Consider the following 14,776-nt stretch of genomic DNA (forward strand, 5'->3'; position numbering starts at 1 on the left):
TGCTTCGCCCACCCTCCATGTGTCATAGATGGCACCTACCTTTTTTCAAACTTGCATATTTAACAAACAGAAATGCAATTCTCAATTACCAAAATTGAAAAAGCTTAGAATTCATACACAGCACTGAATAACCCAAGCATAAAATATGAGGAACTGGGTGACCCACAAACAGTTCTTCACTTACAGTAGACATAATGATCTTTTATTGTTCCCCCACCCTTCTTCATGTGTGAATTACCTGATATAGAATCCATCCCCTGGCAACCCCTTAATCCTATTGAACTCATCTATCATGTACTGGACCTTCACACAAATATTTTGGCCTGGCTTCAACATTTCCAGGTATGCCTCTTCAGCAGTTTTGTTCTTCATTTCCACTGAGCCATACTGAAATAGAAATGTTGGAAAAAACATTTAAAAACAAGCAATACTGCCTCTGATTCAACATACACAGAAATTAGACACTGCCATTCAACAGATCACATCTATCCCTTGTGCTGCCATACAAAAAAAACAATGTGGAAACAAGAGAAATAATAATATTAAGCAGCAACAGTAATACATTTAAGTAACATTTTGAGTAATTATGCCTTTTTATTTTCCATATCACTCTTCATGCCAGGATTGTTAATCTACATTCCAATAACTACCACAAGTAATTAGCCATGGGGAACTGAACCAATGTCTTCTCTGTAGAAAGGTGACAAAGATTCCTTCGTACAACAAGTTGAGGATTTTTTGATAATCTGAACTGAACCCTGATCCTAATGTATGGGACAAAAAAAAGAGGATGATCAGGTTTGCCTTTTTCAGTTACCAACTGCCAGCATCCAGCTTTAAGTACGTGTAAGGAAATGACTTTTTTGTATTGTCCCTCCCATTTATTTTTGACTGATGCTGCTGGTATTTTGACTCTGGATGCACACTGGGGCATGCTAACCAGACCTCAGTACCAGTGCCCTGAACCCAAAACATGTATGCTACATTGGGTACACCCAAATGGCATAGGCCAACTTACCTGTAAGTCCCTAGTATATGGTACCCACACCCTGTTAGTTAAGTGATTCATTCCAGGGACTGCAGCACTGGCTGTGCCACTCTGGAACTGACAAATGTAAAACAAGTCTCCTAGCTCGCACTGCTGACTTAAAGACCATTTCAAACTGCTAGCCATTTAAAGCCACTGCAAAGTCAAAGATTCATCTGAAACACGTCTAAATCACCCCTATGACAAGCCTATTGAGCTGTAAGGTAGCTGCAGCATACTTCTTGGGCAGGACAACTTTTTTACGCGTTTCGACAGTAAAAACGTGAAACTGTTTTTATTACTGTGGAAAGACTTGGTCTTACATGCTGACCTCTCAGCTGAGCTCATGTTTATCAGGGTGACCAAAGTTGGTACTCCAAGGATTCAAACAACTCGTTACATTAAGCCTGACGAGGTTCTCAAGTCTAAATTAATGAATTAATATAACAAGTTACAGTGTACAACTTTTACAAAGTTGCAACCTTGTTGCCTTCAATCTTCTGTGCCCTTAACAGTTACAGAAGGATCTTGAATCAGAGGCAGCTTTATGTACTCTTAGGGAGACGTGCTAACAACTCCCAGGAAAGGAGACAATGGGGCCTGACCTAAAGAGAAATGTTGCCTTCCTCCTGCAGGAAGCCACATGGGTGTTGACCCAAAAGGTGAGCTTCAAAGCCTTTGAAGAGCAAATGGAGAACACATTTTTCAGGCAGTCCCTCTAGCACCCAGGAAAAAGAGAGAAAACCTGTAGTCAAACTTGGTTCTCAGGGACGCACAGCCCACTAAGTAGCCTCCAGGTTTGGCTAGGGAGTTCTGGATGCCAAAAGGGGGTCTGGCATGTTGGGAGTGAGCAGAATGGTGCATCTTGAGATACCCAGATGCCACATTTCCCAATAAGTGGTCATCAGGAGGGTGGTATCGTGGTAGCCTATGCCTGCGAAACGCATCTTAGCCTGAGGGTGTTTAAGTATAAATAGAACAACCCAGGCACCCAAAACACAAATCTCAGGTGGACTGGGTGAAGAGCGAAGGAGGACTGGCAGGCTGCACCCTGGAACCAGCAAAGAGGCTGCACTGGTGTGGACTGCATCTGCTGAACATGGTGGGTAGGAAAGAAGAGGGGACTGTGCATGCTGAGTCTTGTTCATGGACAAGCCATCTTCAGAGCCCATTCGAAACAAAATAATCTAAGGATAAGTTGGCTGCACAGGATAGGTTCACAGCACAGGACCACAACAGCTGAAGAAGCCAGCTTGGGCAAGTTGGTAGGCCAGAATCTTCAACATGCCGCCAGACATCAGGACTCTACATTCAAATTTGCACTCTGGTTTACTGAGGCTGGTAGATTCATTGGAGTGCAGCTTGGTCACCCAGAAGTCAAGTTATGGCCAATGGAAGGACTGGCTGTGACCGTGATACTGGGCGAGTTAATTTCTTTCAGGATCAAGAGGACTTCGAGAGACGTCGACCCTGTCACCAAAGCCATCTCATCTGCTTCATAGACCGAGGAGTAGCTGCAGGAAGATCACCATAGTCTGCATTATGCACACAGCATCCTTGAGCATCTTCAGCATCCTGTATCCCTTGCTTCAAGACCACTCCCTTAGGAAACCACTGCTGGGTTGGAAAAGGAGGACTTGACTGAAGACTGCTTTCACCTGCTGAGTACCTTGCTTGTGCCTCTAATTGGCACCCTACTGGGTTGGCTGACTAAAATGACTAAGTGAGCACAAAATAACTAGCACAGCTTTTTGGTGAAAAGGTATCCAAGTGTCAAATCTGTTTAATTTGCCAATTCAAGTTCGCATTTGAGTGTAATGCTTTGATTTGCTTGTCCTTGTAAATTCACTATCTTCTGAACCCTCTGGAGGATGAGGTGTCTAAAATACATAAAACTACAGTCAATTTTTGTAAATTGGTGGCAGCTTTCTTCAGTGTCTCGCTGAAAGGGTTGGTAAGTGTATTACACAACCACACCATTTAATTCACCCTTTTTCCTTAGATAACGTGTACGCCAGGTTTGTTTAAAGCTGAAGCGATTACCCAAAAGTGAGGTAAGATAATGTTATTCAGCTGTGAATACAGTTCTCCGGCATTCATATCTTTCACAGATTTTCATGTTTGCGTTCTACCCTGACTTCGGGGTGGGTAACCTCAACATAATGTTAAAATAGCAGTATCGACATACATTAAAATTACACAGGAATGGTCAAACTGCTGTATCCCATCCAGTTCATTTTATGACCCAAACTCTGGCCAACTATGTAGAAAGACTAAGCACTCTGATTCCCCACAGAGGCTACAAAGGTCAGATTTTTACAGCTCAAGAGTAATGATCAGTAAGCTCATAAACGGGGAAGTGAGTGGACAGCATATGTATCAGTGACATACACCAATGCCATGGGTCTGCATTTATAGGTATGTAGGTTTTTCTGATTCAGCACTGGATCTTCAAAAGAGAGCCATGCCTCAATTACAAAAGCAAGATCATAATTCATATGGCACAAATAGGTTGAAATGAGGCTTACCTAAATCAAACAGGTAGCAAACCAATGCCAGTCTAACTGCTGTCTCTAATCTTGACTGGATGTCCAGACACTAATGCTTGGTGAACAGTAAATATTTATCAAGAACTCTCCTCTGCTCAGAGGAGACAGATGGTTCAGTCGGCCCTAGTGGTATTGACCCTACCAGGGTGGGGAGTGGAAGCCAAGGATGAAGCATAACACTATTAGGTGTGTGAGGTTCTACTTCCATAAATGGAAATTACCTTAGTGAGGCCATGCGAGCCCAGGAATTGACCTTAAGAGGTGTTCATGTATGAAGGAATTGGGAAGGTGACGTCCCCGCAGCAGTCATATTTAGTGTTATAGATTGAGAATAGGGGTGTTATGACTGATAGTTTATGCTCCCCTCCTCGCCAATTGTCGTGTTTGGAGCATACTGGAGGAGGCCCACATTACTATGGCACTAAGATAAGACAGATGTGGTAGTAGTGCCTCAAATAGAGCACTCAACTAAAGTGTGTGAGAGGCAATCTGGCTTTAGTATGGAAAAAGGAAATACAAGCTTTGATCCAGCAGGCAACGCCCTGAAAGGGTTATCTGATTTGCCAAAGTCATTTGTTCTGTCAATGCAGAACCTTAAGTAACATTTAAAGTCTAAGGATTGCAAGCCCCTATCTCCGTACAACTATGGTGCTAGAGGCATGAGTCGAGGATTATTTGAAAGTCATTTTGGTGTGAAGAAAGGTAAGGTATGGATGTTTAAAGGAAAACATTATCTTCATGTCCTTCGATGATGTTTTATGTAAACTAAACGCATTCTTCCACAAAAGTGTTTCAAGAAAGGTTTAGCTAATAGGCTCAAGTAGACTTTCAATGAGAAGAAATAGCACATTATGTAACTCATAGAGGAAGTGTGAAACAGTCTTTCTATGAATGCCTTCACAACACTTGTGGAAAACAATCAAGTAGTGCTTAGCTCTCTGGGATAAATGGAAATCGTCATCAGAGGAGCTCAAATCAATGCACAGTTTAGGCCTGCAGAAGGTAAGGACATCTCTCAAGAAAACATATTTTATCAGTCTGTTATGATAAGATGTAGCACAAATACAGAAACACTTCTATTTTAGAGAATGAGTTCTAACAGGAAGCTGATGTAGCCATTTCCAGAATTTTCCTACAGTTTGTAGGAAATTGAAGATATTCTTAAGCTTGTTCTGAGCAGCAAGGAAGTCAAGTGTGGGGATGTTTGACTGTAGCACAGGCCAGAGTTTGGCTCTTCAAGAGGAGTTAAGTATCCAGGTTGCCACCAGATCTGTGCATCCACCAACAGATCCCAAAACTGCCTGGCAAACAACAGTGCAAAAAACATAATTGTGCACAGTTCTTTCCATATTAAAGCGTAAGTGAAGAATCCAGGTCAAATATTCAAAAGTCCATTCCCCAGACTTATTACGGATAAGAAAAAGCCTAGATCGAAAACCTTAACGTTGATTGTCCTTTGGCACGGGTTCTATGGGAATTTACAAACCGGTTTTCAGATTTTGATTGCAAAGTTTTCAAGTGCAGATGATGTTTCTTCCTTTGAGATTTTTGTAGTGGCTTGGAAACAATTCTTAATGCACGATCATTATATATGGTATCCTAAACACCGCAACTGGAAGTCATGTGATCCCAGACAGAAAGGAAATCCTTTTTTTCCTTCCACCTGCCTGCACTGATATGAGAAATTAGGAAAATGGCCAGACAGGGGAGATAATATGTATGAGGAGGTAATCTGTAAGCTGTCGCAATTTGATCAGTCATCAATGACTTCAGGAAGCAGTCGGTGAAGATCATTGACATATCAGTTGCTTCTGAAGATAGTTATGTACCCAAAATTGAAAAAGGCCTGGATTTTTTGTACTCCTCCTCAGACATACCACCAAACCCAGGAGTCTGCACTTTCATGGCAGGCACTGAAGGTGTTTTGGTATGGGTTATAACGGTTCTGAAGAAAAGGCTCTGACAAAATCTGTAGAAATCAAATTCTAATTTACACTTCTTAGGCTTGTTTTAAGAAGCCCTAGTTGCTATGTTCAGAGAGAAGCGGACAAAGGAATCAGACTTCAAGTCATATAGAGGACGACCCTCCATGGCACTGAAGGCCTTACAAATGCTGCAATCCTTGGGATCGTGCCATGGTCTGTGGAGCAGTAAATATGTTTGAATAGGGTCTTCTATATAAATCTTAGTGACCCTAAAAGAAGTGCATGGTCTGAAGAGACTGGCTAGAAATGTATGGTTAGCCATGGCAACGGAGATGTTCCCAGGGCTTACCTTTGCTAACATCTCTGGTGGATTCTCTAGTAAACCAAAAATTCCTCATTTTCTGAATTCCCATATGCACAAGACTGGATCCAGAACGTTTTTTAGCAATTGCTCCCATGTTTTGATAAGTGATACTATAAGAATGCAGCATCACTACAACCCCTCCAAAAATAACAGCACAGATCTGTAAATAGCCACCAGCTGTGCACACTAACAGCAGTTGTCTTTTTCAAGTCTTCCATCCCCTCAGACGACAAGGAACAACCAAGGCTAACTGCAAACTTGACAATGTTCTGAAACTAACCTGGGACCTTTTTGCAATCTTAAACGCCCACTCGACAGAACAGAGGACGGACAGCAGTGAGGTGTTGTTGCATTATCTACCAGAAAGAGTGTTTCCAACAGTAAAACAACTTGTTCTTCTGATAGATATTTTTAAGCACAGATTCCTCATCTTCTGAATACATACCAAAGTAGTACCTCCCAAAAGTGTGCGGGTCCAAAGAGCAGACTTTAAACCAGGTAGTTCAGCTGAACAAAAAGGTAGAAACAGCTATCTCCGTGGGCTTCAGTATTAAGACAATAGTGCCCTCTGAAGGTGTGGACAGACTCTCATATACCGACGTTGCAGATGTACCAACCCCTGAACACCCAATGCCAATGCTGTAGTAGTAGCCTTTGCTATAATGGAATACGAGCAAAACCCTGAAGGAGCCCTCTTGTCCTGGGCATAGAACATTTTTATGTACACTATAACCCATCTGGGCAAGCTCCATTGAACTGCCTTTTCTTGTTTAGCAAATGAAAAGCCAACAAAAAATTGGCCGACCACCTGGTAAGCCGAAGTCCAGTCAATGCAAAAGCTAACGGTCCTCTTGAGCGCTAACCAGTAAAGCCACTCACCATCTTTAGAAGGATATGGCGAAGACGATAAAGTAGGAAGAGCTATGGAACACGGAAGGGTAACACGAATTGAGGTAAAAAGGAAGTAAGTAAAAAGCACCAATTTGCCAGAGAAGACGGAGGTATGTGACAATTGCACAGACTGCGCCTGCAGTTCAATGACAGCACAGAATGAGGAAAACAGTCTTGAGAGTACAAGAGGGCCATAATGCATAGGTTCAAAAGGTGTGTACATTAAGAACGTGAGAATAAGTTAAGGCTTAAAGATCACACTAAAGGATCACATCTAAACTTTCGAAGAAGGAACTTAAGTAGTTACGAAAATGCAGGAGCCCAAAATGTTGACTTGCCATGTTAATTTTCACAGGAAAATTTGGGAAACGATTAAAATAAAATAAAACAGCTGAATGGAATGAAATTATATTTAACAGACAGTTAGGACTTTACTCAGAAAACATGCTTTTTTTCTTATTTGTGTAAGTCTGTTCAGCCTTTTGAGAAATTTGCGTTTAAAGAGGTGCTTGGAGTCACCATGAAGAGGTTAAACAAACAGAGCATATCTGGCCACCAAAATTCCAGATAACCCGACTGGCCACTTTAAAGGAGAGTAGCAAATCCTAATTAGATGGCCACAACCAAAACAATATGTTGTGGGAGCCACTGCAAGACTCATGGACAATGTCCCTGCTTCTTGAAAATGGATTAAAAAATATATAAGGGGCAGGGTGACCACACTTCGACACCGTGGGGCATATAGAGGTCCCATACAAACTGTCTGTTGATTGGCTGGCCACAACATGTTAGATGTTGTGGCAGCCATTACTGGACTCCGAGCCATGGTCTCCCCTGAAATGTATTGTAGTGAACAGCGGTATTTTAAGGGTCACAACGAAGCACAGATATAAAGGGTGATAACACATTTTAGTCACATTATAAATTATTTGCTTGTAGCTCCATACTAATTCTAGGAGTTGTGGTATGTATGGTAATTTTTACCAAGTGAAAATTGCTGATCCTCGGCTTTGATTTGATGAACAATGTTTGAGAGAAAACTGTATTCTCTCATGATTTTCTCATTGAGGTTACAGAAGGTGCTCTCGAGCTAAAATGAATGTATGTTTGCAATAAATTCACACTATCGTACTTCGCCATGTGAGAATCAAGTGTAATATTCTGAGCAAAACATGTACTTTCAAAAGAAGGAGCACTCTGTCAGTTCATTCCCCAGAGTTTTCCTGTAGCCTTGTACGGTGTTCTAATTAACAAGCAAAACAATAACATTCTGTATTTATGACAACAATGTGACACACCTGAAGACATCTTGACAGATTCAAAGCCGTAAAGGACAAGCTACCTACGGTAACGCTCGTTCTAGTAGATATTCTATCTCACCACAGATTCTTGACTTTTTGAATATTCCCCAGTCATCAGATTAGAATTGAAAACTTTCAAAGCAGGATTGCTGAGTGCCGATGCTTGGCATTGTGTTACTCCGTGCAGACGTTGTTCCGCTCCGGAATTGATTTCCAAAACCACATAAAGGTACCGCTCATACATGCTGATGTCTGTTGCTTTCTAGGCTGTCTGCACCCTCAGAGAAGAATCCCAAATTCAAATTGGCTTTGACTGTGTGCAGAGACCATTTTAGGTGGAAAAGTGACCGGTTTATAGGGGAGGTGCGACGGTCAGTGAGGAACATGAGCTAAGATAAAGTAGATACCAGAAAGAGCAGTACAGACGTAAGTAACTTGTTCTTCTGATGTATAGAACAATAAAAATCATTACCATAGGTAAAAACATAAGGTTATGACAATAAAAAAACTCAGCACTAATCAGTAAGAAGCAGCAACCACAAGAAGCTCCAGACCACAGTTTGGAGCATCTAATAATGGGCCTGAAGTTTGCTTCCTTGCTGAGTTCTACCTTTTCTCCATTAAAACATGTCCAAAGTCTAAGATGTGGTGAGCAGCTCACAGTGAAGCACTCAAAAGGAAAGGGGAGAGAAATTCATTTGAAAAGACTGGCATTAAAAACTATTAAAACTGAATATAAGACACTGTTGGGTTACAAAGTGCCCTCCTGTTACATCTTAAAACATGACAAAGAAGGACAAAACAGTTGCAAAGCCATTAAATACATAGTTTAGAATAATGAAGTTGAGGCCCAGTCCACGAGGTAATTAACAGAAAGGTGCCACCCAAATACTGAAACTTGAGGTGTTTAATGCAGCACCACAGTAATTTAGAGCCAAACAGGAGCATTCATAAAATTGTTATCACAGAGGCCTAGGATGCTTATTACAGTCATCAGAAACTTTAAAGAACTTAACATCAGTTGCGTGCATTCTCCCTTTAGGCAGACTTCCAGCACCTCGCTACAAGAACGAATGTTGAAGTTTCTAAATAGCTGGCTTCACCAAATTCTTCTATGCAGGGAGTGCTTTTCACACGTACACACAATGTGGACGCATGAGGATTAGTGATTCTGTTGGATAATTACTAAAGTGACATGCGGGCTCCGTAGATCCCTTCAGCCTACCATATCTGTAGCCTTCTACTGGAATCAGGGCAAATCGTAGTCACATCAGCTGGAGTTTCTGCAGCTTTGAAAGAGGTGAAGTAATGTATGTAGTGCTTAATTTGTGCTTATTGTTTCGGGTGCTGAGCACCAGCACTTATTTTTGGGGGCTGGTGCTTATTCTTCTGCCTCGAGCATCTGCAGTGAGCAAAAGACACATATGGGAAAGACGGAGGAAGAGAAAAACGAAAAAGTGTCACAAAGGCAGAAAGCAGAAAGCTGCAAGAGAGAGCTGAAGGGGCAGGGAGTGACTGAGATGGCTTCAGGATTATGCTAACTCAGTATTCCGAGCTTGCACATTTAAATTCAACAGCCGCCTGTTTAAGAGGAGGGCCTTGGGCACCGGCACGTTCTTATTTACAAATTGAGCACTGAATGTCTGTAGGCAGTAGTAGGGAGTCAAAGTCTGAGTACCCAGCTACCAGGTGAGCATTTTGCCAGATCCTCTACATCTGAGGGAGTAAAGATAATTTCTCCTGCTTGAGGAGTGTCCTTGTTAGCAATTTAGCAGGAAGGAAGGCTTTCCAGAGATCCAGTGTCCAGATTATGTAATGCCTGCTTCAGGAGAGCATTCCAAGCTAGACCTTCACTCGATATTTCTCGTCATGTAAGGCTCTTGAGAGATATGTTGAGAGCAGTCTTCACTTTGCCCCAGTAAGACAGAAATCTGGCCATTAGCTGTTATCTCGAGAGAGAGTGAATTCTAATCAAATTTGATATAATCCAGGGCATGAGGGAAAATAAAAAATGTGTCGGTAGAAGCTGCACTGTTCCCTGTCCAGCCATGTGGCAAGTTTATTTTGCATTGCAATGGTGCCATAAGATAGAGTGGGATCTGATTTGATGGTGATTACTTTTAGCACTGCACTTGCATCTGGACAGGCCAGATTCTTATATAGCTTTTGGAAAACTCAAGTTAGTGATTGAGAGATGTTTTTAAGGCCATTCAGGTGTGTGAGCTTGTGCCCTCCTTCACCCACCCATATCCCTAAGTATTTGTATGATAGAGGTCTTTCAATTTTCACATTCTTCAAGGCCACGGAACTCTTTTTAATTAGCCCCCAGCCAAAGATCACGTACTTGGATTTAGCAATCTTTAGTTGAATTCAATTTTTCTGGCAAAACTGCCAAGTGTTTTTAACGCTCTTTGCAACCCTGCCCGTGTTTGATCCAAAAGAAGGGTGTCATCTCCTTAGTGCAGCACCAGGATCTGACCAGCAAATTTAGGCAAAAAGGTTAAGATGGAAGCCAGGACGGCCAGTAGGTTTGCTAAGTAAAGACTGAACAATAGTAGCATGAGGATGCAGCTTTGTAACAAGTGTCCGTTGGTGACAATCTTTTTTGAGGTTGCTCATGTTGATGAAATTCGAACTCTCAACCACGTGTCAGTGTACAGAGCAATTATCGTCCTTAAGAGTTCTGGTGGAATGCCCCATTTCCATAATTTATTCCACAAGAAATCTCATGCAACACTGCAAAGGCGGTGGCAAAGTTGATGAATGTTGCATATAATTGGTTGCTTCCCTTTTTTTCCCATTGAACCTCCAATCTTTGTGGTGAGGCAAAAGAGAATGTCCTCAACGCTGCAGCCTTTTTCCCCAAAACTCTGCATGGAAAATTGGAATTAGCTGTGTCTCCTGGTTCCAAGTTTCCAAAACATTTCCCCTCAACGTCCAAGAGTGTGATTAGCCTAAAATTTGCAGGGAGATTGTGGTTAACCTTTTTATGAATGGGAACCAACAGTGGCCCTCTTCAGCTATCTCGAATGATGTTACAGAAAAGGCATTGATTAAACAATAGGGTTAACATGACAGCCCATTTGGTGTGCAAAGCGTCTAGCTGTAGATTTTGGCCTCTAGCTCAGGGAGCACCTAAGGAAACCTACCAAACCTGTGCATTTTTTAAAACTAGACACCTAGGGGAATCCAAGATGAGATGACTTGTGGGGCTCTCACCAGGTTCTGTTACCCAGAATCCTTGGCAAACCTCAAAATTTGGCCAAGAAAACACTCTTTCATCACATTTCGGTGACAGAAAATTCTGGAATCTGAGAGGAACGACAAATTTCCTTCTACCCAGCACTCCCTCAAGTCTCCCGATAAACATGGTACCTCACTTGTGTGAGGAGGCCTAGTGCTTGAGACAGGAAATGCCCCAAAACACAACAAGGACACACATCACATTTACCCAAAGAACACAGCGCTTTTTTTTTGCGAAGTGCCAAGCTGCGGATTTTGGCCTCTAGCTCAGCCAGCACCTAGGGAAACCTACCAAACCTGTGCATTTTTTAAACTAGACACCTAGGGGAATATAGGATGGGGTGACTTGTGGAGTTCTCACCAAGTTCTGTTACACAGAATCCTTTGCAAACCTCAAAATTTGGCCAAAAAAACACCTTTTCCTCACATTTCGGTGACAGTTCTGGAATCTGAGAGGAGCCACACATTTCCTTCCACTCAGAGTTCCCCCAAGTCTCTCGATAAAAAAGGTACCTGACTTGTGTGGGTGGGGTCACTTGCGTTTTTGGTCCTGGGCTCATCAGCCATATAGGAAAACCTACAAAACCCAAACATTTCTGAAAACTAGACACCCGAGAGAGTCCAGGGAGGTGTGACGTGCATGGATCCCCCATTGTTTTCTTACCCAGAGTCCTCAGCAAAGCTCAAATTTAGCATTTCTGTGTGGGACCAGGGCACCAGTACAAATTTCCTATCACCCAACGTTCCCCTCAGTCTCCCGGTAAAAAGGATACCTCACTTTTGTAGGTGGGCCAAGTGCCTGTGACAGGGAAGAGCCAAAAATATGTCAAAATTGAGGGGGAACCAAAGCGGATCCAAAAGGGCAGTTTGAAAAAAAAAATATTTTTAGGCTGACAAGTGGGGCAGAATTTTTATCGGTATAGATGTGACAATGCTGGGTGGTAAGGAATTTTGTGGATTCCTGCAGATTCCAGAAGGTGCAGTCAGAAAAATGTGGGAGAAATGTTTGATTTCCAACAAATTTGGAGGTTTGCAGGTCATTGTGGGTAAGAAAATGATGAGGGGTGCATATGAAGCACACCACCCTGGACTCACCCAGATGTTTAGTTTTCAGTTGTGTCTAGGTCTTGTGGATTTTTCTACTTGGCAGTGTCCCTAAGTCCAAAAAGTGCAGCCCTCACGATGCCAAGTGGGACGATTTTGAGAGTTAGCCAAGATCTCATGGTCCAAACGTAAAACCAAAACTCAAAATAATCAAACGTCCTCTTGCTTGCCGTGTTTTAGTGTGCAGGGGAGAGATGAAAGACTGTTACCCCCTTCAGTAGGGGTGGGGGCATAACTATGCCCATACTGGTTGGTAGCCACTAGCCCACTATTTTTTTGTAATTCCCTGGCATCTAGTAGGCTCTCTGCCCCCCCAGGGAGGGGATTGGGGGTAACTGCCCCATCAGCTCATCAGTGGGCAGAACAACTTTGTCCCCAATTATTTGGGGTGGGGGTATGGCCATATCCCCACCCTCTTTTTCCCTGGTGTCTGGTGGGTTTTCTGCCCCCCTGCGGGGCAGATGAGCCTTACAAAAATAAGCTGACCTGCCCCCAAGGTATGCAGAAATGGCCCAAAATAGATTTGCCACCCTAGGAGAGCGACCCTTGCGTGAAACTGACCTAAGCACTTCCCCTGAGGGCGGGTCCCATGACGTAATGGTTATGTCCGTGGGCCTGATCACCGCAGCCACGGACGTAACCATTATGTCCTTGGCGGGGAAGGGGTTAAAAAGGCAGAGATGACAGACAAATAGCCCTTGAGGGTACCCAGAACAGATCCCTGCTCGGCAAGAGCGAGAATAAAAAGAAGAACCTCTGAGAGAGGTGCAGAGATAGGATCAACAGACTTATTGATACACCATTCCACAAATTTCTTCCAATGACAGGCTTATATCGTTTTGTCAAACTCCACGCTCAGGAACACTCTAATGGCTCCCTTGGCCAAGAGAGCCTTGACTTCCTCGTGGAGAAGTGCCAAATGATCCTCTGATACATGATTGCATGATGGTGGCATGGCTGGAGGAGAAGTCTCAAAGGTGAGGGAGTAGCCCCTTCGGACAATTTGTAACACCCACCCATCTATGGTAATGGATTCCCAGTGGGGCAGATGATGGCGGATCCTGACGCCATCTGGTCCCGAATGTTCTGACGGACTAGGAAGGCTTGGAGGCAGAGGAGAGAGTGGGGGTGGACTGGGTGGACAGCTGGCTCCCTGATCCACAAGCTCATGGGATCGCATGTCCGTGCAGAGGCTGTACAGCATGTGCGGGTCGAAGGCTGGGTGGAAAGGAATGCAATTGGCTGCCCCTTCCATAGCCACGAAAGGAGCAAAAAGCAGAAAGGGGGGCGGGTGAGGAGCAGCTACGAGGCCAAGGGACCGAGCCGTAGCCCGGGAATCCTTAAAGCGCTCAGACGCTGAGACCGCTTTTTCTCTGAAGAGATGGGTGCCATCAAAGGGCATGCCCATCCAGGATTGCTGGACATCCCCTAAAAAGCCAGACGTCTACAACCAGGCGTGGCATCTCATGGCCGGTCCAGGCCTCCTCTGGAACTCGAGGCAGCACGTGCACGACCGTATCCATGAGAGTACCAGCCCAAAAGGTGTTTAAGGACTGCAGCACTAGACTGGCAGAAGAAAACATTTTCTTCCCAAAGTTATCCAGTCATTTTAATTCCCTGTCCAGGGGAGCAGTAGGGAATGCGCCAGAGGCGAAGGAAGCCTGGATGACAAGGCTCTCAGGCATAGGGTGTTGGGTCAGGCGCAGGCCGATGGCAGAAGGCAACTGTCTTATTTACAGGAGCCCCTGTGCTGGGTTTAGACCAGGTATCCAGAAGGACGTCCATAAGGGCTTCATTGAAGGGAAGGAGGGGTTCTGATTTGGAGGCCCCAGGCTGAAGCTCCTCGGTCAGGAAGTTAGGCCTGACCGCCACAGAAGGATGCAGGAGGTCCAGTGGGGCAGGTGATGGTGGACCCTGCCGCCAACTGGTCCCGAATGTTCCAACGGACTAGGAAGGCTTGGAGGCAGAGGAGAGGGTGGGGGTGGACTGCTGGCTCCCTGATCTACAAGCTCATGTGATCGCATCTCTGCTCAGAGGCTGTACAGCATGTGCGGGTCGGTGGCCGGGTGGAAAGGAACGCGGTTGGCTGCCCCTTCCATAGCCACGAAAGGAGCGAAAAGTAGACTGGGGGCGAGGAGCAGCTACGTGGCCAAGGGACCGAGCCGTGGCAGTAGGGAATGCGCCGGAGGCAGACGAAGCCTGGATAACAAGGCTCTCAGGCATAGGGTGTTGGGTCAGGAATTTTGGGTCAGTCGGCGCAGGCCGATGGCAGCAGGCAACCGTCTTATACACAGGAGCCTCTGTGCTGGGTTTGGACCAGGTATCTAGAAGGACGTCCATAAGGGCTTCATTAAAGGGAAGGTAGGGTTCTG

General features: G+C 44.2%; 1 protein-coding gene across 4 annotated transcripts in view; it reads right to left on the reverse strand.

Moving 5' to 3' along the window:
* The window catches only part of DLG5 (discs large MAGUK scaffold protein 5), a 1,179,851-nt gene that overhangs the window by 322,749 nt on the left and 842,326 nt on the right, over positions 1-14,776 (reverse strand). For all 4 annotated transcript variants that reach the window (XM_069240807.1, XM_069240806.1, XM_069240808.1 and 1 more), the window contains one exon: positions 239-387. In XM_069240807.1, the coding sequence (XP_069096908.1) occupies positions 239-387 (149 nt within the window). The remainder of the gene's footprint in view (positions 1-238; positions 388-14,776) is intronic.

This window comes from Pleurodeles waltl, chromosome 6 (genome assembly GCF_031143425.1).
Source record: "Pleurodeles waltl isolate 20211129_DDA chromosome 6, aPleWal1.hap1.20221129, whole genome shotgun sequence".
Classification (NCBI taxonomy): Eukaryota; Metazoa; Chordata; class Amphibia; order Caudata; family Salamandridae; genus Pleurodeles; species Pleurodeles waltl.